Here is a 26,053-nt window from a genome sequence, read left to right as displayed (position 1 = left end):
TCTGGGTCCTTTGCTTCTGATTGCCAAGGCATGTGTGGAGCTGGAACTTACCAGGGCCCTGCATCGCTGTTTCTGTGGCTCTCTCCCTTCTTCTATGGCAGATGACTATCCTGCATCCAGGGATGACTGAACAGGTCTTCTACTGAAGGCCGGTCCACATCCAGCATGGATAAACACCGCCGGATGACATCTTGGCACTCTGGCGAGAGAAACCAGAAACCGCCGGTCAGTTGGAGAAGGCTCCTGTCTGCCCAACGGTTCCCATTCTCAGGCCATGCTGCATTTGCTCAGAGCTGGGCCTAAACTTTCCCAGGAATTCCCTGTTTTGGAGGAAAGCAGGACAGCAGGACACGTGCCACCTCCTCAGCAGCTGCCACAGCCCACTGCTGTCTCCCAGCACTGGCATTTCCCCCGTGCCCAGAGATGAGGATTCACCTTGAGAGAGCCGTGGTGGCAGCGAGAGCTGATGGTCCCAGCTGATCTTGTGGCCCCTCCTGAAAGGGTGCTCCCCACACACCATCTGGTGCAGCAGGATGCCCAGGGACCAGACGGTAGCTGGCTGTCCATAGTACCAGCCAAACTGGTTCCATTCCGGGGGACTGTATGACGGTGTTCCTATGGAATACAGATGGAGTTCATCAGGGGGATGCTGCTGCTCCCAGAGCCTGGCCCCAGCATCCCTGGGCGTGCAGGGGCTGCCCCAGTGGCACGTGGTGTGACCTGCTGCCCTCTGGCCAGCACCTGGGACTTCTGTACGAACTTAGGGTTAGAAAAGAAGCCACTGGTGTCGGAAGGTGGCAGTGGAAGCCCTGGCAAGGCCCAACCATGACAAGCAAAACCCACTCAGTGCTGGGGAAAAACCATGCCTTACTCGTCCCTGCCTGCATTGCCCCAAAAAACATTATGAACCCAAAGCAAACCAGGCAATCACAGCAGTCCAAGCCCTTTCTCACCTGCTCCCCAAACTGGCTGGTGCACATGTTCTGGCTCCCCTCTCAGCCACCCCCACCCACGGGTGCTTCTGTTGGGCTGGCTGCCCCAGCCCCAGCCCCAGTCCCAGGCAGAGTGGCTGGCAAAGGCTGCCAGCAGGGCTGGAAGCTGGTCCCCCCACCCACTTGTGTTCAAAAGCAACTGGGCTGAAGACTCAGTGCCATGAGTGGCAGGGAAAGGGAGAATCCCCAGAGCCACACCCAGGCTGGGCTGTGAGATGTTGGGCCAGGAGATGTCTGCAATGGGGAGCACACCCCTGCGACGGCTCACCTGCAAAGTGAGTATAGGCTGTGTCTTGTAGGTAGGTGCCACAGCCAAAATCAATCAATTTGGCCTGCCCGGTGGCCAGGTCAAGCAGGATGTTCTCTGGCTTGAGGTCGCGGTGCAGGACCCCGCAGCTGGTGCAGTGCCGCACGGCCTCCAGCACCTGGCGGAACAGCTCCCGCGCCACCTCCTCGCACAGGAACCGCCGTGCCCGAATGAAATGCTGGAGGTCCTGAGAACGCTCCGGGCGCTCCATGATGATAATGATGTCTTTGGGGAGCTCCAGCCACTCCAGCAGCTGGACGACACCAGGGAAGCCAGTGGAGACCTTGTGCAGCAGCACGATCTCCAGTGGTGCGCTGGTGCCGTTGGGCTGTGGGAGGAGCACAATGTTGTCAGTGGGGCTGAGGCCGTGCCAGGGGTCGGGGACCCCTCAGCCAGCCCGGGATGCTCTGCGCCCTTTGCTGGCCCCACGCCCGCTCTCCCTCCAGGCGTCCTGGCGGCTTCCACCCTGCCAGGCCTCAGCTCATCCCCGCCCGGCACGGCCCAGCTTCTCCTGCTGGCCCCGCTCACTCACCAGCTCACCCCAATGCCGGACACGGTTCCGTGGCACCCTTTTGATGGCCACCTGCAAGCCAAGGGGAGCAGCAGGCTGAGCTCACTGCCTGCCCTGCCCAGCACCAGCCTCGTTCTCCTTCGCCCTCCTCCTCCTCCTGCGCCCCTTCCTCGTGCACCCACCACCGGCCCTGCCGCTCACCGGGGCACGGTCCGAGAGCCGTGTGGCCGCCCAGACGCTGCCGAAGCCGCCGTGGCCCAGCAGCGAACCCAGGCGGTACTGCTCCTGGAGGGCCTGCTGCGCCTTCCCTGCCGGCGAGACGCGGCTGCCAGCGCTCGGCCCGGGGCCAGGAACGGCCCCCGAGCGCCCCTCGAGCGGCCCGGGCTGGGCATCCCCAGGCATTTGCTCCTGGCAACGGGACAGCAGCGGCTCAGGGCCAGCGGCCGCGCTGCCAAGCGGAGGAGCTTGGGCCGGGGAAGCCGCAGTGGAGGCGGCGGGAGCAGCCGCACCGCCTGTGTCCTCTGCGGGCCCAGGGACGAGCCGGGGCCGGGGCCGGGGTCGGTGCCGGGGCTGGGGCCGGGACCTGGGCTGGGCTCGGCACAGGCGCAGCCAAAGGCCAGCAATGCTGCCCCAGCCCCAGGCACTGATGCCCGCCCAGCAGCGCCATCGCCAGCACTGCCAGAGCCGGGCGAAGGCGAGACCGCGGCGGGACGCCCGGGGGCAGGGACGGGGCAGCCCCGCCCGGGGCCGGGGGTGGGCCCGAGGCATGGCCCGGCCCAGCAGGGGAGAGGGAGACTGGGTTGGGAGGGGGACACTGGGAAAGGGAGAGGCTGCGGGACTGTGGGAGAGGGAGAGGGGAAGCACGGGTTGGTCAACAAAGCCGCTTTTTTCTTCTCTGCTGCTGCCGCTGCTGCCGCTGCTGCCGCTGCTGCCGCTGCTGCCGCTGCTGCCGCTGCTGCTGCCGCTGCTGCCGCTGCTGCTGCTGCTGCTGCTGCAACTGAAGCTCCAGGGCCGTTTGTCCCCTTGTCAGTTTTTTCCGTTGCCCCCTCTGCCTCGCACCGAGCCCTGCACTCCCCGGGGCAGCCCCTGAGCCTGTCCAAACACGGGAACTTCGCCGTTTTCAGTCAAGGCCCAGTCTTGACTCCTGCACAGTGACAGAGGAATCCCCTTGGCTGTTGCTGTGCATTGTCCCTGCTGAGGGTCAGACACTGTCACAGCACATTCCCTGAATGCAGAATTTGTACCTGACCCAAGCACTGCACTTGTGTCTCTGGCACTGATTTCCAAGAAAAACGGGAAGGCAAACTGGATGTGCTCATGGTATTTTACAGTGTCTAAATCTTGCCAAGTCTTGGATGTCAGAGGTGAGACCCATTTAGAATTAATGAGATGAAGAAGTAGTTTAAGATGGAAAGTGGGACAGAGAAATAAACAGAGGAAAATATCTTGGGTTGTTTCTTTCCACTTTCATTTCATTTCCGAAAAGCTGTTTCCGTTTTCCCAGAATCTTCTCCACAGTCCTGTCTGCTCTTTCCAAGAACCTTTCCTGGAGAACGAGTTGCACCATCTGTCACAAGATATCCCACCCATGCAGCTTCTCTTGACTTTCCACAACATGTGTGAAGCAGGAGTCTTGCAGCAAAGCGGGAGAAAGGTTTTGAGAACTTGACAACTTTTTCTTTCCTTTCCCCATGTGGGCTGGGGAGTTGTGCCATTGGGAAGGTTTTCATTGTTCCTGTTCTACCCGAAGCAAACAGGACGGGCTCCCAGGGGTACCTACTGGGAGTCTGTTATTGTCCACCCAAGCAGGAAGAAGAGGTGGACAACTTCTTCTCTAAGAAGCTGGAGAATGTTTCAGGATCACCAGCCCTTGTTCTCGTAGGTGACTTTAACCTTGCAGACATCTGCTGGGAACTCAATACAGCAGCAAAGAGGCAGTGCAGGAAGGTTTTGGAGTGGATGGAGGAGAACTTTTTGTGACAGCGGATGAGTGAGGCCAGCAGGGGAGGGACTATGTTCGACCTGTTGTTTGCAAATAGAGAAAGGCTGGTGGGAGATGTGGTGCTTGGAGGCTGCTTGGGGCACAGGGATCATGAAATTACAGAGTTCTCAATATGTGATGAATTCAGGAGGGACATCAAAAAGATTTTTACATTGGACTTCTGGAGGGCAGACTTTGGCCATTTTAGGAGACTTATTCAGAGAGTTCCTTGGGAAGGAACCCTTAAAAACAGAGGAGTCCAGGAAAGGTGGGTGTGCTTCAGTGCAGAGATCTTGAGGGCACAGGAACAGACTGTCCCTGTGTGCTGAAAGATGAGCTGACAAGGCAAACGTCCAGCCTGGATGGGCAAGGAGATTTCAAAGGAACTTAGGAATAAAAAGAGGATGTATCATTTTTGGAAGGAGGGTCAGGTCTCTCAGGAAGTATTTAAGGGAACATGTAGGAAAAAAAGTATTAGGGAGGCCAAAGGTCAGTTTGAAGTCATTTTGACAACTTTTGTAAAGGATAATAAAATATGTTTTTACAAATAAATTAATGGCAAAAGGAAGGGTAGGACCAACCTTTGTTCTCTACTGGATGTGGGAGGGAACTTAGGAACTGCAGATGAGGAGAAGACAAAAGTGCTTAACTGAGCCTTCTTTGGCTCAGCCTTTAGTGGGAAGACGGCTTGTCCTCAGGACAGCTGCCCTCCTGGGCTGGTAGATGGTGTCAGGGAGCAGAATGGTGCCCCTGTTATCCAGGAGGAGGCAGTCAGAGAACTGCTGAGCCACTTGGATGTTCAAAATCCATGCGCCCAGATGGGATCCAGCCCAGGGTGTTGAGGGAGCTGGCAGATGAGCTTGTGAAGCCACTCTCCATCATTTCCCAACAGTCCTGGCTCACTGGTGAGGTTCCAGAGGACTGGAGGTTGGCCAATGTGTTGTGTGACCCCTACACCAGAAGGGTAGAAAGGAGGATCCTGGTAATTATAGGCCAGTTTGATATGGGAAACATATCTAAAATTCAGATATTTAGAAGCATTTAATGTGCTTAAGCAGATGGAGGGGAAGCAGAAATATACAGCTTATTTAGCAACCTTGTAAAAGCAGAAACACGACTTGTAACAGAACACATGAGGATTCAGTTGCTAGGTAAAGGCCATAGAGATAAGATGTATATTGTGTATATTGTGAAAACTCAGTAAAGCAAGACTTAGGTATAGTGAAAACCCCATAAAGCAGAACCTGTGGCTTAAGAAATCAGAAAGAACCAGGCTCGTGGTTTTGGCCAGGACAAAGTGACCTGGGAGTTAGCCAAACCTTCACTGCACCTGCCCAGAGGAAGAGGTCAAACAGTGAACAACTGAGGAAGACCTCTTACTTCATCAGAAGACCCCAGCCTGCAACCACCAGGAGATGTGGCACCAGAGAAGGCTAATTATAATAGGAAGTGCAAGGAGGCGGAGAGTGGGCAGAGAATGGGCGGGGAGGGAGGGGTTGTTTTGTGGGATCTGAGTGTATTTAAACCTTAAACCTGTCTCAACCAGGTACGCAGGTATGGTGGAAAATCCCCCTTGTGTCCCAGATGGAAATAAAACATACCTGCTTTACAGTTTGAATTGTAAATCCTTATCCCACAACTCAAGTCAGCCTGAACTCAGTACCCAGTAGGGTGCAGCAGTTTATACTGAGTGTCATCACACAGCACCTACAGGATGGCGAGGCTATCAGACCCCGCCAGCACGGGTTTAAGAACAGAAGGTCGTGTTTGACCAACCTGGTCTCCGTTTATGACCAGGTGACCCGCCGGGTGGGTGCGGGAAAGGCAGTGGATGTTGTGTACCTGGATTTCAGCAAGGCCTTGGACACTGTCTCCCACAGCACCCTCCTGGAAAAGCTGGCAGCCCACAGCTTGGACAGGAGCACTCTGTGCTGGGTTAAGAACTGCCTGCATGGCTGGGCCCAGAGAGTGCTGGTGAAGGTTCTGCATCCAGCTGCTGGCACCAGTGGTGTTCCCCTGGGGTCTGTGCTGGGGCCAGTTCTGTTCAATATTTTTATTGACGACATGGATGAGGGGATTGAGTCTTTCATTAGTAAATTTGCAGCTGACACTAAGCTTGGACCGTGTTTCCATCTATTGGAGGGTAGGAGGGCTCTGCAGAGAGACCTGGAATGACTGGATGGATGGGCAGAGTCCAATAGGATGAAGTTTAATAAGTGCAAGTGCTGAGTCCTGCATTTTGGCCACAAAAACTTCCTGCAGCACTCTAGGCTGGCAAGAGAGTGGCTGGACAGCAGCAAGGGAAGGGGACCTGGGGCACTGCTGGACAGCAGGCTGGACATGAGGCAGCAGTGTGGGCAGGTGGGCAAGAAGGCCAATGGCTCCTGGCCTGGATCAGGAATGGTGTGGCCAGCAGGAGCAGGGCAGTGTTTCTTCTCCTGTACTCGGCACTGGTGAGGCTGCACCTCGAGTGCCGTGTCCAGTTCTGGGCCCTCAATTTAGGAAGGACATTGAGACGCTTGAGCACATCCAGGAGAGGGCAACAAGGCTGGTGAGGGGCTTGGAACAAAAACCCTGTTAAGAACGGCTGAGGGAGCTGTGGTTGTTTCGCCTGGAGAAAAGGAGACTCAGAGGTGACCTAATCGCTCTCTACAATTCCCTGAAGGGTAGCTGTAGTCAGGTGGGGTTTGGTCTCTTTCTCCAGACAGCAGCTGACACAACAAAAGGACACAGTCTTCAGCTGCCCCAAGGCAAATACAGGATGGATATTAGGAAGACGTTTTTCACAGAGAGAGTGATAAAGTATTGGAACGGTCTGCCTGGGGAGGTGGTGGAGTCACCATCCCTGGATGTGTTTAAAAAAAGATTGGATGAGGCACTCAGGGCACTAACCCAGGTTAAGCTGAGGTGTTTGGGGCATGGGTTGGATTTGATGCTCTTGAAGGTCTCATCCTACCCAGTCATTCTGTGAATTCGGTAAGAAATTTAGGCTCAGCTCTGGTGGCTCATTCCATCCTGGCTCAGGGCACAGCATCAGGAAGGTCTTTGCATTCCAAGGCTTTGCTGTAGCCAAAGAAATCTCCTGGCTCAGGGTCACCTTTCCTGCTCAGCCAGACCCAAGAGCGCCCCAGCAACAGCAGAAAATGGCAGCATTGCCATGGGCTGGCACAGCAGGGGGAGATTTCCCCCTTGAGAGTGGCTCATATTGCAGTTTTTGCATTCAGGCAGCTGCAGATCCCTCAGCTTTGGTTGCACAGCAGCTGGAAATGCAAGTGCAGGAGCTGTGTTCATGCCCAGCCACAGCAGGTGACAGCAAGGACAGGCTCCTGGCAGCGTGACATTGGTAGGCAGCTCCTTCAACAAAAGCTGGGGGCTGGAACTTTGCGCAGAAAATGCCCTGATGGTCTCTGCACCCAGGCAAAAGGAACAAAGTTTCAGTTTTGGCCTTTCTAGAGAGCACCAAAATGATTCCTTTAGAGAGCAAGGTTGCATTGCGGGCTGTTCCCCAACCCCCAGAGGAGAGCCCAGGGGCCCAAGGAACTGCGAGCAGGGACCCTGCAGGAGCCGGGACAGCGAGAGAGCCCGGGCTGAAGGTCAGCCCCGGGGCGGGCAGGGCCTGGGAGGGGGCACAGCCCGGGGGTCCCGCAGAGCCTCCCTGCTGCAAAGGCCCGGCTGGGACAGCGGGGCAGCTGCCGGGAGCCGTGTGCCAGGGCCGGGCCGCGGGTGGGTGTTCAAAGCGCCTCCAGGGGAGCAGCTTTTTGTCCCGGCCCGGGGGCATTCCCGCGGGGTCGGGGTCCCTGCGAAGGCGCAGGAGGGCAGGGTGGAAGGGGTTAGTTTATGGGTTTGTTTGTGGATTATTTTTTGTGGGGGTTGATGGCTGGTTGGGATTTTATTGTTTTGGGAGGGGATACGGGCAATGTTTTTTGTGAGATGCTCCCGGCAGTTTGAACCCCCTTGGGTGCGGGGAGCGCTGGCGCAGCCCCGGCACGGGCGGGGCGGCCCCGGGCGGGCTGTGGGAGCCGGGAGCGGCCGCCCGGGCCCGGAGCCGCCGCCTTGGGCCGGGAGCCCCCCGGGCAGAGCTCTGTGCTCGGGGCCCAGGCCCGGGCGGCCCGGGGAGCTCTCGGTGGCCCGTGAGCCCCGGCGCAGGTGGGTCCGTGTGGCCGGGCTCGCAGGGGAGCGGAGCGGCCCGGCCGTGGCCGTGCGGGGCCTGTTGGGGCTCGGGGGGCCGGGCTGGGCCGGGCAAAGGCTGAGGGAGAGCGGGGGAAGCGTTGGCACAGAGGCCCCGGGCTCCCCGTGCCCCCCTGGCCACGCAGCCGGGCTCGGGGGCCGCCTCGCTCAGACCCGGCCCCGGCTGCGGGGGTCCCCGGGGCCCTGGGGAGGGGGCGGCGGGGGCTGGCGGAGCTCTGTGCCCGGGGCTGGGCGCGGCTGCCCAGGGAGCGGGGCATGCAGGGTCCCCCCGTGGTGGGGCTTGCTCTGCCCGGCTCAGGGGCTGCACTGTCAGCCCAGAGACACGTGGGGATCGCCCGGTACCAGCAGCGCTGGGAGGCAAACCCGGGAATGGGGGGAGCAGAAACGGGCAGTGCGAGAGCTGGGGGTGTTCCAGAAGCCTGGACAGGTTGGGAGTGTTATAAATGCCAATCCAATATTCCAATAAAATAATAATTCGGTTTATTAACAGAGATCAAATTACAGAATTTTGGTAAACCCACCAACAGTGGAGATACTCGACAGTCTTTTTCCCAGGAAAATGACAAGGGTGAACCTTGAGACACAGAATCTGGCCGTCTGCTGTCTCCCCCTAGGTTCACAAATTTGCCCGGTTCCGGGCTTAGTTTTTATACATTTTATTCTGCCCTTGGCAATATTTCCCCATATTTCCCTTTGTGTCCCAGCTAGCTATTCAGTGTCTCCGACTAGGCTGAAAAGAGTTCTTTCTCTCAGTTCATATGTAAATGTCCAGTTTCTATAGATCCTCCTGGCTGATGAATGGTCGAGATATGGATGATGATGCTTGATGCTCGGTGAGGGTGTCGGATGGGGTGTTGATGGCCCTGCCGCCTTATCTTGATGGGTCTCCTCCAGGTGATTGAGGAGGCTGCTGTTTTTCCTGTAAACCATTTGTCTATTTCTGAATGTAAATTTCTGGGGTGGTGCCTGCCTTTTCATAATTTGGTTTAACAAGATGTTACAGGGTGTCCTGAAACTTATACTTTCATACAACACACATATATATACAGTTTTATAGTTTTCAATAAATTTCATTAACTATAAGAGTATGAATTAACATACTACATTTTTCACAGAATCAAGTTGTAAGACTCCTGTTTCCTTGGTGGACATTGGCTTTTGGTAGTGTGGCTTCTCTGCACAGTCCCCATCCACTTCCACCCCCATTCCATCCTCCCCTGTCCATTCCCAGCCCACCCCAGTCCCACCCACAAGCCCGTCCCATGCTGGGACCAGCACATGGCAGTGGATCCCAGCAGAGCGTGTGAGGAGTGTGGGATCAGCCCATCAACACCGACAGCATTTATTGGGCCCTGGCAGGGACTCCAGGACAGCCTTTTCCCAGGGAAATCCTCTGCGCTGCACAAATCTCAGCCCTGGCCCCTATCAGGGCAAGGCCCAGCTCAGCCCACACTGCCGTGCCCAAACCCAGCCCATTTCCTGCACGCTTTTCCACAGGATCAGTTCATTCCCGTTCCCATTGCCCCATCCCTCTCCTTTCCTCCCAGCACATACGTAGCCTCCCTCACACACCGTCATTACCACGGACCCGTAACAAGGAATTCTGGCTCAAGGCATGAGAAATAAGGATTCACTTTAGTCTTAATTGAGATCTGGCTGTTGAAAGGCTCCAAACCTACAGTGTTTCCTGTGGATCTTGGGAACTGGGGCCCTGGAGCCTAAGTGCCACAGCCAGCTGGGCCCTTCCACAGGAGGAAAAGTCAGGGGTTTTTTAAGTTCCCTGAGGCTGATTCAGTTGCCATCACCTAAGCCCCAGGAATAATCAAAGCGAGTGGATCAGTGCCATTAAAAACATGGAAACAGCCCAAATCCGACCATCAGGTTTGCTCATCCAGGTTTGCTGGGGAAGGGTTTTGTCTCCTTTGCTGCTGAAAGCCAAAGGGAGATTTGGAAAGAGCACTAAGATCCCTGTGGGGTTTAGGGATGTTTGGGATGATCAGTCAGTGGGATGAGCTCAGGGCATGGATGGGGTCCCAGAGCCTGTGCTGGGTCAGGCACAAGAACAGGAGTTGGATGGAAAAGGGGTTTTCCCATGTTCTTCTGATGGAGAAATGCAGCACAATCCCTTTCCCTGGAATAGCAGGCCTGGAGCTGGTGCATCCCTCAGGCCTTGTACCTGCCCAGGTGCTCACGGGCAATGATCACTCGCTGGATCTGTGCTGTGCCCTGGTAGATCTGCAGGGAAAACCAGAGACAGGTGAGCCAGCAGCTGGGAAAGGTGTTTGACCAGAGTCTGCACACCTGTGACCCCTCCCTGCACCAAGCCAGGGGGCAGGAAGAGGCAAAGCTTGGAAAAATTAGTGTGACAATGACCCATAAGAGGCAATAAGCACATCCAGGTGTGTGTTCAGTGCAGGAGGGATCCAGGGATCCCCCAGGCAGAGCCCAGGGTGACTCCAGGACAGCAGAATTTGGGGATTTTAGTATTTCAGCTCCCAATCCTGCCTGAAGCTGCTTTGGCAAATCACTCCCGTACCTGCAAATCCACTTTCTCTGAAGTCACAAAATCAGGATAATATTCCCTGTAGTCAATATGGTGCGTTAATTCATGTTCTTATCACAGAATCACAGAATAATGAGGTTGGAAGAGACCTCTAAGATCATCAAGTCCAACCTATGCCTTAACACCTCAACTAGACTATAGCACTAAGTGCCATGTCCAGTCTTTTTTTAAACACATCCAGAGATGGTGACTCCACCACCTCCCTGGGAAGAAAATTCCAGTGTTTTATTACTCTTTCAGTGAAAAATTTTTTCCTAATATCTAACCTGTACTTTCCCTGACGTAGCTTGAGACTGTGTCCCCTTGTTCGGTCAGTTGCTGCCCGGTGGAATGGATATTATGGATTATAGTATGTTAAATCATAAACACAAACTGTAAATATGTCACATGAAATGTAACCTTAGTTCCAGCCAGCCACGGAATTGACAAATTCCAAGGCAGGCAACACCCAGAAACCACCTTTTAGGAGGAGACAATGAAATGTTGGGAACCTGGGGCACCGTCATTGGCATCAGAAAGGAGGAACATTAAAATAAGCAATCAGTTCTTCCTCTAGAGGCAGCAGAGTCATCAGAGCTCCACCATCTCGCTGATCACTGGAGGAGAACATCTGTCCATTCAAAATTTCGGCTCCCATTCACTCACGGGAGGACCCAAATTGACACTTCTCCCTCCCATAGGAGACCCCATTCAGCAGACCAGTGACGCCGATAAATTCGAATAACTATTCCAGGGAAACAAAGAACTGTGGGGAAATCTTATGCCAGGGGCAAAATAAAGTGTATAAAACCGGGACCCCAGACGGGGCCAATTCGTGAACACTGGGGGACTGCAGTGCGACAGAGGCTGCTTTCCGTTCACCCTTTGACGATCCCGGGTTATCGTCACCGTAACTCCGCTTGTTGGTTTTACTGAAATTCTGTAATTTGACTTTTTTTAATAAATCAAATTATATTCCAATTGGCACAGTTAATTGGCATTTATATGATACGATAGGATATGATGATATGATATATGTTATATTACATTACATTGTCTTATGTTATATATTACATTATGTTATATATCATATATCATTATCATATCATATCTTATATAAACAAGGGAATAAAAATAGGTATAATTTGCACCATATTTAGAACATATGATAATAATCACATGCTAATACATAAATGCAGAACCCAGTGTTATTTTTATAAAATAATGTCATTTATAACAGGTGGAAGTGGGGAGTGCTGGGCGCTGTGGCTCTGCCCGGCAGCTGTGGAGCCCGAGCCAGAGGAATTTCCTGTTTCTTTTCCTCTCTGACACCTCTTTCTTAATTCTCTACCTCACATGTCTTGTTCAGTGTAAGAAACGAAGCACACTCCGCTGAAAATTTTTAAGAGATTTAATAAAGCATAATAAGAGATAAAACAGAAAGCAAAAGACACAGGGGCCTGGCAAAGCCACTACACACCCACTGCTTCAGTCTGCAGTCTTTTATACCGTTGCAGATGTACCACAATCTTAATTCAGATTTTCTGCAACCTTGCACACTTCAAGAGTTGAACACGTCACAGGTCTAGGGTGGTCCTCTGATGCCACTTTAAGGAGTTTTGCTATTTCTCCTTTTATGCTCTTCTGCTCTCCGTTTATGCTATCTTGGAAATATACATTGCAATAATAATCATATATTAAAATACATCCTTTGCAAGCGCACTTACATCTTGTGAAAGCCTCTCTTCCCCTTTTACACTGCTCAAAGCGTTTACAAATTTTATCCTACGTCAAAGCGGTTAAAAACTTACCATAACTATTTACAAGCAATTACAATTTTATAATTAAAGAAAATAAATTCTAGTGAAAGTCAACTACTACACAATTGTTTAGAACCTTCAATAAAATAAATCTTAAATAAAATCCATAGGTTCTGGTGCTATGGTCTCATGTGCACCTCACTGGGGTAGAGGCGTCTCTCCTTCCTGGCCCTGCAGCCCACAGCCAGGGGCCCTTCCCACTGCAATGGTTCTGGGATTCTGTCAGGGACTCACTTTCCTTTTCTTCTTCCCTCTGCTCTGAGCTGGCAATGGGCTGGAAAATGTCCAGCAAACCAACCTTTGCTGTCTGCTTTGTCAGCCTACACAGCTTCAGGACCTTGTCACCTGCCCCTTGGGCACAGCTCCCCTGGGCAGCAGGGCAGAACCGGCACCTGGGAGCCTTGGGAATTCCCCTCTGGGATCCACGGCACACGCTGGGATGATCTGGAATTTCAGTGTCCATGACACAGCACCCCATGCCCCTCCCAAGAGCCCTGAGTTCACTTAAACCCATCATCCCCCACATTCCCTGGAAGTTCAGCCCATGTCCCCACCCATGCCCGTATCCCCACCATGCCCCCATTCTTGGCTCTCCATGTCCCCACTTGTGTCCATGTAACCCCCATGTCTCCATCCATGTCCATGTCACCATCCATGGCCACGTCCCCTTGGGGTCCTGTTGCATCCAGGTGCCCACAGGGGGCCAGGAAGATGTGCAGACCACCAGCCAGCTCTCTTCCTGTCTTGGTCTGACAGACAGGAATCTGCTAGGGAGGGGCAGGACCTCCCTAGGGGTAGAGAATTCAAATCCTCTCCCTCCAAACGATGATGATGTAGAAAATGAAGGGGGGCTTTCAGGCAGAAGGATGGGGCCAGGAAGAACAGTTCTTCACTGGTATGTTGTGGATGCATGGCTGGAAAAGCAGGGACATGTGCACAATCCTGCTCTTAGCTTAAGGGATGAGTAGAGGATGAAACGTCCTTGAACCATTCCTTAGATGGGATAAGGAGGAAGTAAAGCTTGGAACAATAGCTGTAACAGGATGCTAGACAGGATGCATTGACCATAAGTTAGGGAAGATTTGCAGCATTTAGTCTTGTGGACAGAGCTTCTGAACCAATTATGTCTACTGCAAGGACGTGTGAAAACTATGGTTTAACCAATGATGTTCAGAGTTAGGTGCATGATATGCTTAGCACAGTATAAATGTAAGCCAAATAGCTGAATAAACGAGCAAGATTTTTAACTCATATTGAGTGCTGTCTTGACTCTGGCTGATTCCCCGGCCAACTGTAGGTATGACAAAGCAAATAAACAACAACTACAGCATTAATAATAAACAGAACCAGGAACCTCGAGGGCTTTCTTTCACAAAGCCTGGGGCAGTTTGATCCCGGTGGCCCAGCAGGACTCCAAGAGACCAAGCTGGAAGGGTGGAAAGCCCCGGGCTGGTGGATGAGCTCAGAAGCTCTGCGCTGGTAGCTGGAGCGGCAGGGATGTCCCGGCAGGGCTGGGCAGGGCTACAGAGTAGCAGAAAGCCTCAAAGCAGCCCCGAATACGCCGCGATGGCGAGACGGCGGGCCCAGCAGGGCAGGAGGAGGCGAGCTCAGAATCCCTGGGCAGACCAGCACATGAGCAGATGATGGCAATTTCCCAGGGCAAGACGCAGTGATGACCGTGAGCTCTTCCCGCAGCGAGCACCAGCCCGACCATCCTCTCTCCCATGCTGAGAGCAAGAGCGAGCAGCTGCCCCCAGCTCTGCCCTTTACCTCCCCCAAAACTCCAGTTATCTCCCCCCTCTGAGGGAAACTCCCAGAGACCCAAAAACAACAGGTGTAGCCCACTGCTGCCATCTCATTTGGACTCTTCTTTCTTTAAATCAAGCACACAATCGTTAGTCTTCTAGCAACTTATGGGAAAAAAATTCTGTAAGTGAAAAAGAAACAAATGTAATCCCCAACACTTGCACACATGGATCACCAGGACTGTGGATCCCCAAGGCTCTGCCCAACACGGCTCACTGGGGATCATCCAATGGGCTCCTCCAACGGGGGATGGAGTTGGAGCAGTGCACAAAGCTCTTCCCGCACACGGGGCACTTGTAGGGCTTCCCTTCCTGGTGCCTCCATTGCTCTTGGGTCACGGCACAGCTCTGGGACAAGCTCTTCCCACACTCAGGACACTGTTAGGGCCTCTCTCCAGTGTGCATCTGCCGGTGGACAAGCAGCTTGCAGTGCTGGATGAAGCTCTTCCCACATTCTGAGCATGTGTAGGGGCATTCCCCAGTGTGCACTGTCTGCTGCATGATCAGGCCAGAGCTGTCACAGAAGCTCTTCCCGCACTGCCCACACACACAGGGTCATATCCCAGTGTGGATCTTCTGGTGGCGTTTGAGGTGGGAGCTCTTCGTGAAGCCTTTCCCACATTCTCCACATTTATAGGGCCGTTCACCGGTGTGGATCCTCTTGTGGACGATCAGGTGGGAGCTGATAGTGAAACTTTTCCCACACTCCCCACACTCATAGGGCCGCTCCCCAGTGTGGATCCTCTGATGGCAGATCAGCTGGCAGCTGTCACTGAAGCTCTTCCCACATTCCCCACACTCATAGGGCCGTTCCCCAGTGTGGATCCTCTTGTGGACAATCAGGTGGGAGCTGTGAGTGAAGCTCTTGCCACACTCCCCACACTCATAGGGCCGTTCCCCAGTGTGGACTCTCTGGTGGATCATCAGGCCAGAGGTGTCTCTGAAGCGCTTCCCACATTTCCCACACTCGTAGTGCCGTTCCTCAGTGTGGATCTTCTGGTGCTGGAGCAGGCTGGAGTTTGTGTAGAAACTCTTCCCACATTCCGAGCACTGGTGCAGCTTCTTGCCATTGTGAAGCTGTTCATGCACCACCAGCTCAGAGCTCTGGCCACATCTCTGGCTGCCTTCCGGGCACAGGGTGGGTCCTTCCTCCTCGGAGCACCCTGGCATGGGTTTGGAGCCCCTCCTCGGGCGGGATCTCAGCACCTTTTCCTCCCCATTGCATTCCTCTGCCATGGAGCCGCTCAAAACAGCCTCTTCCACGAGGTTCTGCTGAGGGGATTTGTCCTCCCTGGCCTCCTTGTCTGGGGGAGGAAGGACAAGGACAGCATGGGATTTGCCTCCGTGCCAGAGGCAAGGCCATGGAGATCCCCCCAGTGCATCCCCGGCAGGATGGCGTCGGCAGCGGGGTTGTCCTGCAGCCGGGGCCAGGCTGGGCTGGGAGATGGAGCAGGAGAGAGAGGCAAAGGGGCACTGACTTCCTCCTCACCTGCCTGGGGATCCGCAGGAATCCTCCTCTTCCTCACAGCCTTCTCCTCCTCTACCCAGCCAAAGTCTGGCACTGGGAATTCCTGGTGTGGGAAAGACATTCTGTGAGTGCATTGGCTTTGAAGGTCCTGCTGTTCAAGTCCATCTCCAGAAGTCACCACATGTCTGGTGTCCATAAAATCCTCTAAAAATCAAGGAGTCCAAAAACACTCTCCCAGGGCTTCCCTCTTTCCAGTGTCCTTCCTTTGGGGTTATGGGGGTCCCTCTTCTCAGAGCTGCTGGGGGGCCCGTGGGTCCTGGGGATCCCCCCTCTCCCGCCTCCTGCTTCGGCTCGCTCAGGGGGTTTTGGGGCTGCCAGGGCTCATCCTGCCCTGATTCTGACTCGGCTCCCAGCTGTCCCAGGGTCCCCTTCCTCAGCATTCCCCCACTCCAGCCACTCAGCGCTTCTTCCCCCACTCCCCGACAACACTTTCACGCTCGGGGGGCCCGGACCCCCCTCATCTCCAGCCTCCACCACCCCTCCAGGCTGCCCGAGCTGCCCCAGCTCTGCCATCGCCCCGCTCCCCACTCCGGGCCTCCCGCCCTTCATCCCCGCCTCTCCCGGGATCCCCAAAACCAACGTCCCGCCCCGCCGGCACCGCGCGATCGCTTCGTGGGACCCCAAAATCCACCCAGGGGCAACTACGGCTCAGCTTTGCACTCCTGCAAGATCTGAAAATATCCCCATCTCCTCCCCAAAAAACCTCCCAGGCACATGCAAAGATAATTCCCGCGCGATTCTGGAATCTCTTAGCTCCCAACTCCATTCCAAAAAAAAACCCCAAACCTCTCGGGGACCCCCGGACAGATTTGGGGTGAGCTCCCTCTCCCTGGTCACCGGCAATGCTGCGGGGGCCGGAGGTGCGGTGGGCTCTGCGCGCCCCTGGTCGAACTCCATCGCTCTTTTCCTGTTCCGGCTCCTCCTCCTCCTTTCTCCCTCCTCCTCCTCCTCCTCCTCCTCCACCACCAGCACGACCCCCCTTCCCCCCATTTCCCCGGACCGCGGCCGCTGCAGCACCGGCGTTTGGGTGGGGAGACCCCGCCAGGGATGGGTAGGGGATTTGGGGACACTGTGCATCCTTATTATCATTTATTAAAACGCTTAACAGTTTAAGAGGAGTGTGCTTCGTTTCTCTCATTGAACCAGAAGTGTGTGGCAGAGAAATAGGAAAGCGGTGTCAGAGAGAAAAAGCAATGGGAAACACCTCTGGCTTGCAGCTGCCCCCGCAGCGCCCAGCGCTCCCCACTCCCACCCCCCTGTGCCACCCCTGGCAGCCAGGCACCCCCGGGAGCGGAGTTTGGGCTCGGGGGGCAGGGGAACGGCACGGCCGGGTCTGCCCTGGGGGGAGCCCCGAGCCCCCCGCCCATCCCCGGGGCCTCCCGGGGGTTCCCCCCTACCCAACAGCGGCGCTGCGGCGGCCGCGGGGCAGAGCGGGCGGGAAAGGGGGGCCCGGGCTGGGGGCGGAGGAGGGGCGGGAGGAAGAGGAGGGAGAGACGAAGGGGAGGAGCAGCAACACGACGAGCACCGCGAGGAGCGGCAGCGGGAGAGGGTCGGTGTTCCACGGCGAGCCCGCTGAGGCCGCAGCTCCGCTGGGCGCGACCGCATCGCATTGCCCGGCAGCCCGCAGGTGACGGGGAGGGGAAGCTCGCCCCAAATCTATCCCGGGATCCCCGGTACGGTTGGGGGGTTTTGGCTTTTTATTTTTGGGGGGATGTGGGGTGTGGGAGGGGAAGGAATGTGGGGTTTGGAGCTCGCAGATTACAGAGTGGAGTGTTTGTGGAGGGGTGGTGGAGGCTGGAGATGAGGGGGGTCCGGGCCCCCCGAGCGTGAAAGTGTTGTCGAGGAGTGGGGGAAGAAGCGCTGAGTGGCTGGAGTGGGGGAATGCTGAGGAAGGGGACCCTGGGACAGCAGGGAGCCGAGTCAGAATCAGGGCAGGATGATCCCTGGCAGCCCCAAAACCCCCTGAGCGAGCTGAAGCAGGAGCCGGGAGAGGGGGGATCCCCAGGACCCACGGGCCCCCCAGCAGCTCTGAGAAGAGGGACCCCCTTAAACCCCAGAGTAAGGACACTGGAAACAGGGAAGCCCTGGGACAGTGTTTTTGGACTCCTTCTCGATTTTTGGAGCATTTTATGGACACCAGACATGCGGTGACTTCTGGAGAAGCAGGAACTTCAAAGCCAATGCACTCACAGAATGTCTTTCCCACACCAGGAATTCCCAGTGCCAGACTTTGGCTGGGTAGAGGAGGAGAAAGCTGTGAGGAAGAGGAGGATTCCTGCGGATCCCCAGGCAGGTGAGGAGGAAGTCAGTGCCCCTTTGCCCCTCTCTCCTGCTCCATCTCCCAGCCCAGCCTGGCCCCGGCTGCAGGACAACCCCGCTGCCGACGCCGTCCTGCCGGGGATGCACGGGGGATCTCCTTGGCCTTCCCTCTGGCACGGAGGCAAATCCCATCCTGTCCTTGTCCTTCCTCCCCCAGACAAGGAGGCCAGGGAGGACAAATCCCCTCAGCAGAACCTCGTGGAAGAGGCTGTTTTGAGCGGCTCCATGGCAGAGGAATGCAATGGGGAGGAAAAGGTGCTGAGATCCCGCCCGAGGAGGGGCTCCAAACCCATGCCAGGGTGCTCCGAGGAGGAAGGACCCACCCTGTGCCAGGAAGGCAGCCAGAGATGTGGCCAGAGCTCTGAGCTGGTGGTGCATGAACAGCTTCACAATGGCAAGAAGCGGCACCAGTGCTCAGAATGTGGGAAGAGTTTCTGTGCAAAGTCCAGGCTGCTCCGGCACCAGAAGATCCACAGTGTGGAACGGCGCTGTGAGTGTGGGAAATGTGGGAAGCGCTTCAGAGACACCTCTGGCCTGATGATCCACCAGAGAGTCCACACTGGGGAACGGCCCTATGAGTGTGGGGAGTGTGGGAAGAGCTTCACTCAAAGCTCCAGCCTGATCGTCCACAAGAGGATCCACACTGGGGAACGGCCCTATGAGTGTGGGGAGTGTGGCAAGAGCTTCACTACGAGCTCCAGACTGATTGTCCACCAGAGGATCCACACTGGGGAACGGCCCTATAAATGTGGAGAATGTGGGAAAGACTTCAGAAAGAGCTTTCACCTGAAAGGCCACCAGATGCTCTGCACTGGAATCTGACCCTGTGTGTGTGGGCAGTACTGGAAGAGCTTCTGTGACAGCTCTGGCCTGATCATGCAGCAGACAGTGCACACTGGGGAATGCCCCTACACGTGCTCAGAATGTGGGAAGAGCTTCATCCAGCACTCCAAGCTGCTTGTCCACCAGCAGATGCACAGCGGAGAGAGGCCCTAACAGTGTCCTGAGTGTGGGAAGAGCTTGTCCCAGAGCTGTGCCATGACCCAAGAGCAATGGAGGCACCAGGAAGGGAAGCCCTACAAGTGCCCCGTGTGCGGGAAGAGCTTTGTGCGCTGCTCCAACTCCATCCCCCGTTGGAGGAGCCCATTGGATGATCCCCAGTGAGCCCTGTTGCGCAGAGCCTTGGAGATCCACGGTCCTGGTGATCCATGGTGGGAAGACAGCTGGCTGGTGGTCTCCACATCTTCCTGGCCCCCTGTGGGCACCTGGATACAAAAGGAGCTCAAGGGGACATGGCCATGGATGGTGACATGGACATGGCTGGAGACATGGGGGTGACATGGACATGGTTGGGGACATGAAGGGCCAAGATTGGGGGCATGGTGGGGATATGGGCATGGGTGGGGACATCAGGGCACACGGACATGGGTGGGGACATGGGCTGAACTTCCAGGGAATGTGGGGGATGATGGGTTTGAGTGAACTCAGGGCTCTTGGGAGGGACGTGGGGTGCTGTGTCATGAAACTGAAATTCCAGATCATCCCAGCGTGTGCCGTGGATCCCAGAGGGGAATTCCCAAGGCTCCCAGGGTGCCGGTTCTGCCCTGCTGCCCAGGGCAGCTGTGCCCAAAGGGCAGGTGACAAGGTCCTGAAGCTGTGTAGGCTGACAAAGCAGACAGCAAAGGTTGGTTTGCTGGACATTTTCCAGCCCATTGCCAGCTCCAAGCAGAGGGAAGAAGAAAAGGAAAGTGAGTCCCTGACAGAATCCCAGAACCATTGCAGTGGGAAGGGCCCCTGGCCGTGGGCTGCAGTGGCAGGAGGGAGAGACGCCTCTACCCCAGTGAGGTGCAAATGAGACCACAGCAGCACAACCTATGGATTTTATTGAACATATGTTTAATTGAATGTTATAAACAGTCATGTAGTAATTGGATTTTCTATAATTTATTTCCTTTAATTATAAATTAGTATTTTCCTGTGAATAAATATGGTAAGTTCCACACTGCTTTGAAGTAGGATAATATTTGTAAATTCTTGTGAGCTGTTTTACAGGGGAAGAGAGGCTTTCACAAGATGTAAGTGCGCTTGCAAAGGATGTATTTTAAGATATAATTATTATTGCAGTATATATGTCCAAATAGTATAAATGGAATGCAAAAGAGCATAAAAGGAGAAATAGCAAAACCCCTTAAAGTGGCATCTGAAGACCACCCTAGACCTCCAACGTGTTCAACTCCTGAAGTGTGCAAGGTTGCAGAAAATTTGAATTAAGATTGTGGTCAACCAGCTCAAACTAAATCTGCTAAATCACTTGAGGAAATAATACATCTGCAATGGTATAAAAGACTGCAGACTGAAGCAGTGGATGTGTACTGGCTTTGCAGGCACCTGTGTCTTTTGCTTTCTGTTTTATCCCTTATTATCCTTTATTAAAATGCTTAGAATTTTTCAGAGGAGTGTGCTTCATTTGTCACAGTGAACAGGAAATGTGACGTAGAGAAATAGGAAAGAGGTGTCAGAGAGGAAAAGAAATAGAAATTCCTCTGGCTGGGACTGCGCAGCTGCCGGGCAGACCCACAGAGCCCAGCACTCCCCACTTCCACCTTTTAAAAATGACATTATTTTATAAAAATAACATTGGGTTCTGCATTTATGTATTAGCTTTTGCATGTTATTATTGATCCTAAGTATTTAAATATGGTACAAATTGTACGTCTTTTTATCTCCTTGATAATACAATGTAATATATCACTTTAAGTAGGAACTGTATTGCTCACAGAAATAGTAGTGTAATAAATATAATGTCTATGTATTGCTTACAGAAATAATGCTGTGATGAACGGATTGTACTCTAGACCTTAGCAAAACAGAAGCTGTGCAAAGGCTTTTGTGTGAGTAGAAGTAGAGTGTGAGGCCATGCACTGCCTGCCCTGCCCAAGGGATAACAGTGACACAAGACAGAGCACCGGAGGAGACTGGGGGAGAGCTCGTTAACTCCTGTGATCAGAAAAGTGTGAAACACCAAGGATGAAATCACGGGAAGGAATCAAATTGATTCACTTGATCTCAGGATGTCACACAGGTAAGTCAGGTTGGGAAACCTGAACACGAAGAGCCCCTGCAACGTCCAAAGCTCTGGGGATTGTTTAAATGATGTATAAGCTAATGGATATGCATATAACCCCAGCAATATAACAGTATATGGAGAACATGATTTTAAGGGGTTTTTTGTTGCTCTTTGGCCGTTCGTCAAAAGCCCCCAGCGCTGGAAATACTGCCCTTCTTTTACCCTGTTATTAAACTTTTTAAAAATTCTAAAGAGTGAGCTTTGTTTTTCACAAGGAGCAGTGAAGCCCCTTTGGAACCAGCTTTTTTTGTCTCTGCTGCCCCTCCAGCACCAGGAACCCACCCGGGAGCTGCCTGGGACCCATCTGGGAACCCACCCGCAGATTTTCTCAGGAAGTGCCCCAGGAACTGCCCCAGCAGCCACACAAGAATGAGAGGAAAGATGTGTGCTAATGTCTTTACATCAGTGTCTTTACAAAATAATTTGACAGGTGAAGGTTATGGGTGTTAAGGTCTTTGGAACCTTAATGTCTCCACTGACGTTGGGCAGCAGGTTCAGTTGAAGACCCAGACAGAAGCAGACAAGGGTCTGCACCAGCCTGGACTGCTGAACTTTGGGGTAAAAGGACAGGTTCAAGGGGGAATTTGTGGTGGATGGCTCGGGAAGGCTGTACCTTCCTTCAGACAATGGGAAAAGGACAAAGTGCTGCTGGCAGTTTAGGATAAAAGGAGGCTGCATCCTCTGAAAGCTGGAGAATGAAAAGCCCCATGGACTTGTGACCTAGTGGGCTCTGTCCCTTTATTCGAATAAAGTTGAAGGACTCCTCTGTCTCCTTTTGAATATAAACGTCTGGCATTTGTGGATTTTCCTGACAAGGTGTACTCAGAAATCCAGGAAACACAAAGAAACTCCATGGTTAGCACACTTTAAAATGACACCAAACTTGACGAGGTTTTTCAGATTGAGCACAGACTTTCTGTTCAGCACCATCAGAGCACAAGGCAGAGCTCCTCGGGCTACTGGGACCAGCACCACTGGAACTGCAGAGCCCAGGGGGAACCCCCAGTCCAGGGCTGCTTCTGCAGAGGGACTTGGGGTGCCCTGAAGGCCTCAGGAAGGGTCCCCAGTGGAGCAGTGCTGGAAGCAGTGGAGCATTCAGAGTGGACAAGGGGCTGTGGTTGTAAGAGGCTGTTCACCATCATGGTCCCAGAGCAGAAATGAGTGAAAACCAGCGAGAGGGGAATCTCCCTTGCTGGGAGCTGCCAGATCCAGAAAGGGCAAACTCAGTGGAAGAAGTTCCATTTCCTTTGTCCTCTTTTCTGCACCAGCTCTTCTGATGGTGCGAGGCAGAGAAGAGCTGAGGTGCCAACCCCGGGGATTTCTGTTAGGCTTGAGCAAATCTCACCCGGGTCGTGTTGTCGGGGCTCTGTGGGGCACTGACAGGGACATCCTGGGGCACACGGGGGTGTGTGAGCACAGGGCTCTGGGGCAAGCTGGAGGGCACCAGGGACATCCCAAGGGGACAGGAGGGCAAAGGGGGCCTGGAGGTCCTTCGGGAGCACCCGTGTGCCCAGCAGTGAGCTGTCCCCATGCCCCTCAGGGACACCCAGAGCCTCTGTGCCCAGGCAGTGGTCACTGGGGCAGGTTCCATGTAAACAATCGCTGGGAGCTGTTGCTGGGGACAGGGGCTGTGTCACAGTGGGGACAGGGGCTGTGTCACAGTGGAGCCCTTTGTGACACCCCACTGCAGCCCCTGTGCTCAGTGTCCAGCAGGACAGGACAGGAACACAGAGCTGGTGAGGAGTCTCTGCTCAAAAGCTTGAGACCTTCCCTGCTTTCTCAGCTGCCTGTGGTGCTGAGGTTTTTCCCCAAAGATTCCAATTTCCTCCTTCTCCACTTCCAGCCCTTTTATTTCTTCTGCAGGATACAGAAGAAATAAACCCCCCAAGGTGCAGCCCCTGCAGATGGGTGAGTGAGGGGCCCTGGTGGTTTTGTAGCTACAGGGCTCAGTACAAATGCCAGAGATTAGTGTGGTGTGAACTCCCCACATCTGTGAATAATAAGTCGTGTTCCACCTAATGCTTCCTTGGTGTGGGAAACAGAAAAAGCAGAAAGCTTTCATAGCAGTGCAGATGTAGGCATAAATTAAAAAAGATACAGGAATGAGGACATAGAACAATAAGACTGTCCTTTTTGTGCTGAGTAGAGTAAGGCCTTAGCAAGTAGAAAAATATGTTAAGCAAGATAATAGAAAAGTTTAACAATGACGCTTTCTTATAGGTCCCCAAAACAACTTGTACAAATATGAAAAAGAAATTTATTATATTCAGAGTTAATATAAGGTATTATAATATATATCATATAGTTATTTACTATAAGTTATAGTTATTATAAACAGTTTATTGCAATCACAATTTATAATCAGAGCCAAAAGAAGATTATTACACTTAGCAAGTCAGGATTTTACTATTACCTATTTACACTTAAAAAAAGGGGTATGCCAGTAAAAGATTGACCAATACCTATACATTCTGACCCTTTAACCAAAAAGCAGCTTAATAATAAACCAAAGTTACTAATGAGAACAATCCCATGAGTAACTAAGACATTTAAACCAAATAACTTCCCAAAACAATATCCAAACCCCAAGAATTTGAAATTCTCAGTTCTCTAACAATAGATTTCTGCCTTACGTTTTCAGCTAGTAATTAGTAAGAAAGCAGTTCCTCAATATACTCCCCATTACTTTGCATATAGAAACTCAAGTTTTTATTATAATTATTCACTGTTGGAGTAATCTTTCCAGAGCTGACCAATATCCACAACAATTACCAACTAATGCCACATCCATTACAATCAGTAATATGCTGACAAATGTCAGCAGTATTAAACATACCACCCTACAAAACAAAGCAGCGATTAATTTTGTTTTACTAACACCTAAACGTGCTTGTAAAGAATTTAAAGAATTGTGCTATATAAACCTATCTAACCATTCCAAATCCATCCACAAAAACATACAAAAGCTACTCTCATACAAAACATACAAAACATACAAAACATACAAAACATACAAAACATACAAAAACAACTCTAATCAAAGAAGACAATGAGTCATAGTTAGACAATTTGTTTGAAAGATAGAACTTTAGACCTTAATCAAAAGAATGTTGTAAAATAAGTTTACATATATATTAGTTATTTAAATAGTAGTATTAGTAGTAGTACCTTATATACTTCGGGGTGTACAACAGATAATAAATAAAACCATCAAAGAAACCTTTATCATCTAAAAAACAAATGTGAGAAATAAAGTTATGAAGAATTCTCAAAATCTTACCAAAAATCAGTCTTGTACAGTTGCCTACTAACTCCACAGTAGTGTAGACAAATGTTGGAGCCCATGTTTCCATGGATTCTCCACAGAGAGAGAAAAGTACAGGGGTTGAATTAAAGCCTTTAGAGAAATTAGAATATATTAAGCCACGTGTACATAAAGTAGAGGTTTTAGCTTTAATTTTAAGAAAATACACTCCAAGTGCTGTCCTAGGGTGACTTTATGATGCTGGTATCCCCAACCGTCTGTTCTGTTTGTGCTGTATATTGAGTTCTGTGCCTTTAACGCTGGCTGTGAGAGCAAAGCAGGGAAAGAAGAAGCGCCAAGTTTGTTTTGAGAACAGCTCTCCTCCTGCACATTCCTCTCTCCAGACTGTGTTCATCCGAAGCACAGACCAGTGCCTGTGACAGAGATCCTTTTTCTGCTTTTTAGTTAGTTTTAGCTAGCTAGGGCAGAGAAGTTCCCTGGACTGGTTTTTTTTTTTTTTTCCTTTTTCTTGGGACTCTTTCAATCTGCTTCTGAATGAAAACCCCAGAGGAGCACCAAGGGCTGCTACCTGCGGCCCAGCGGGCCTGGACCTCCAGAGGGACTGGGACTGATAAAAACTGAGTGAGCTGAGCCACCCACAGCAAGGATTTTCTCAGGTTTACCATCTCTGTTCAGAGCAGCGATAGGTTTTATTGTTTCATATTATTCATTCTTTATGCTTGTGGGCATTTTATTATAAAATAAATAGGTTTTTTCCACTTTTCTCCAATGAAATTCTTTTCCTGGACCAGCTGGGGCAAGGGGCCTTTTGGGTTTGCTTTCCAGAGGGACCCTATTCAGAGGTTTCCTCCCAAATTGCCCTAAACCAGGACAATTCGTTATGTTATTGGTGCCCCGCGTGGGGCTGGAGAGAGTGGAAAAAACTTGCATTGATTGTTGATTGCATTTCGGTTGTACTTTGTGTGGGGATAAAACTGTCAGTAGCCATGTTGCTGCTTGAATTCATAATGTCTCTAGGAATGGAGTCCTTCCTGTGTTTCTGTTCCCTAGGCTTTTTTGAGGTTTTAATACCTCTCTGGTCCCCAGGTTTGTTTTCTCATCTGGAAATAGCTCCAGTGTTGTCTCTAACCCATAGCTTTTACACTAGAGGTGCACGAATTAAGATTGCTATTTTGTTAGGCTCCGCAATCATGATTTATAGGAAGTTTATAAAGGTACTGGAGTTTGTGCCAGCTATGTTTGGTTTGTGGTTCCTTTGTCCTACCCTACGTCCTAGTTCCAGCACCATGTTTTGGGGATTTATTAATAATTGTACCCAGTTTGTTAGAGAAGGAGTAGGGGCTGAACCTTTGCAGCCTTTCCTTTCCCTCTTCTCTTTTGAATCTGTTACATCACTTCTTGAGAATGTTCAGCGTCACCTGAATGTTAAAGACACCACCTTCCTGGTATTTCACCTGGTGAGCTTCCTCTATAAGGTTTGTAGCTTCTCTAGGGTGAGGTCTGAGATTTCCAGAGTGGCTGATGAGACCCCTGACCCAGAAATAGACCCAGAAGTAGACCCAGGCTTGGAAAATCCTGAGTGGTGTGCAGAAAGGGACAGAATGGGCCGAACCTTGAAGGAATTTTCTGATCCCCCAGCCTGGGAATTTTCAAGTGAACAAATTCAGA

The 26,053-nt window shown here is 52.4% G+C and overlaps 2 protein-coding genes and 1 pseudogene across 2 annotated transcripts; 1 reads left to right on the top strand and 2 right to left on the bottom strand.

Moving 5' to 3' along the window:
• Positions 1–92: 92 nt before the first annotated feature.
• LOC134562192 (serine/threonine-protein kinase pim-1-like) lies at positions 93–9,557 on the bottom strand. Its single transcript, XM_063419615.1, has 6 exons — positions 9,534–9,557; positions 2,012–2,605; positions 1,832–1,882; positions 1,261–1,627; positions 436–615; positions 93–199 (listed from the first exon to the last, which is right to left on the bottom strand). The coding sequence occupies exons 1-6, from the start codon at positions 9,555–9,557 to the stop codon at positions 93–95; spliced, it is 1,323 nt and encodes a 440-aa protein (XP_063275685.1).
• A 2,226-nt stretch (positions 9,558–11,783) lies between these two features.
• Positions 11,784–15,480, bottom strand: LOC134562073 (zinc finger protein 239-like; annotated as a pseudogene).
• Positions 15,481–17,947: 2,467 nt separating this feature from the next.
• Positions 17,948–19,002, top strand: LOC134562094 (zinc finger protein 239-like). Its single transcript, XM_063419552.1, has one exon. It carries the CDS (start codon positions 18,075–18,077, stop codon positions 18,813–18,815), a length of 741 nt encoding a protein of 246 aa, XP_063275622.1. The 5' UTR covers positions 17,948–18,074; the 3' UTR covers positions 18,816–19,002.
• Positions 19,003–26,053: the final 7,051 nt, after the last annotated feature.

The sequence above is a fragment of the Prinia subflava genome, chromosome 26 (assembly GCF_021018805.1).
Source record: "Prinia subflava isolate CZ2003 ecotype Zambia chromosome 26, Cam_Psub_1.2, whole genome shotgun sequence".
In the NCBI taxonomy this organism is placed as follows: Eukaryota; Metazoa; Chordata; class Aves; order Passeriformes; family Cisticolidae; genus Prinia; species Prinia subflava.
The sequence above is the reverse complement of the archived record's forward strand: the minus strand, read 5'-3'. Positions and strand labels throughout refer to the sequence as shown.

What these genes read in the sequence shown, in the direction of transcription:
- LOC134562192 (XM_063419615.1), bottom strand. Translation starts at nt 9,557, where the DNA reads ATGACGGTGTGTGAGGGAGGCTAC. An exon ending in CGGTGTGTGAGGGAGGCTAC is followed by an intron (nt 2,606 to 9,533) that starts GTATGTGCTGGG and finishes CTCCCAACCCAG; the next exon opens with TCTCCCTCTCCCCTGCTGGG. An exon ending in GGCTCTCGGACCGTGCCCCG is followed by an intron (nt 1,883 to 2,011) that starts GTGAGCGGCAGG and finishes CTTGGCTTGCAG; the next exon opens with GTGGCCATCAAAAGGGTGCC.
- LOC134562094 (XM_063419552.1), top strand. Translation starts at nt 18,075, where the DNA reads ATGCACGGGGGATCTCCTTGGCCTTCCCTCTGGCACGGAGGCAAATCC.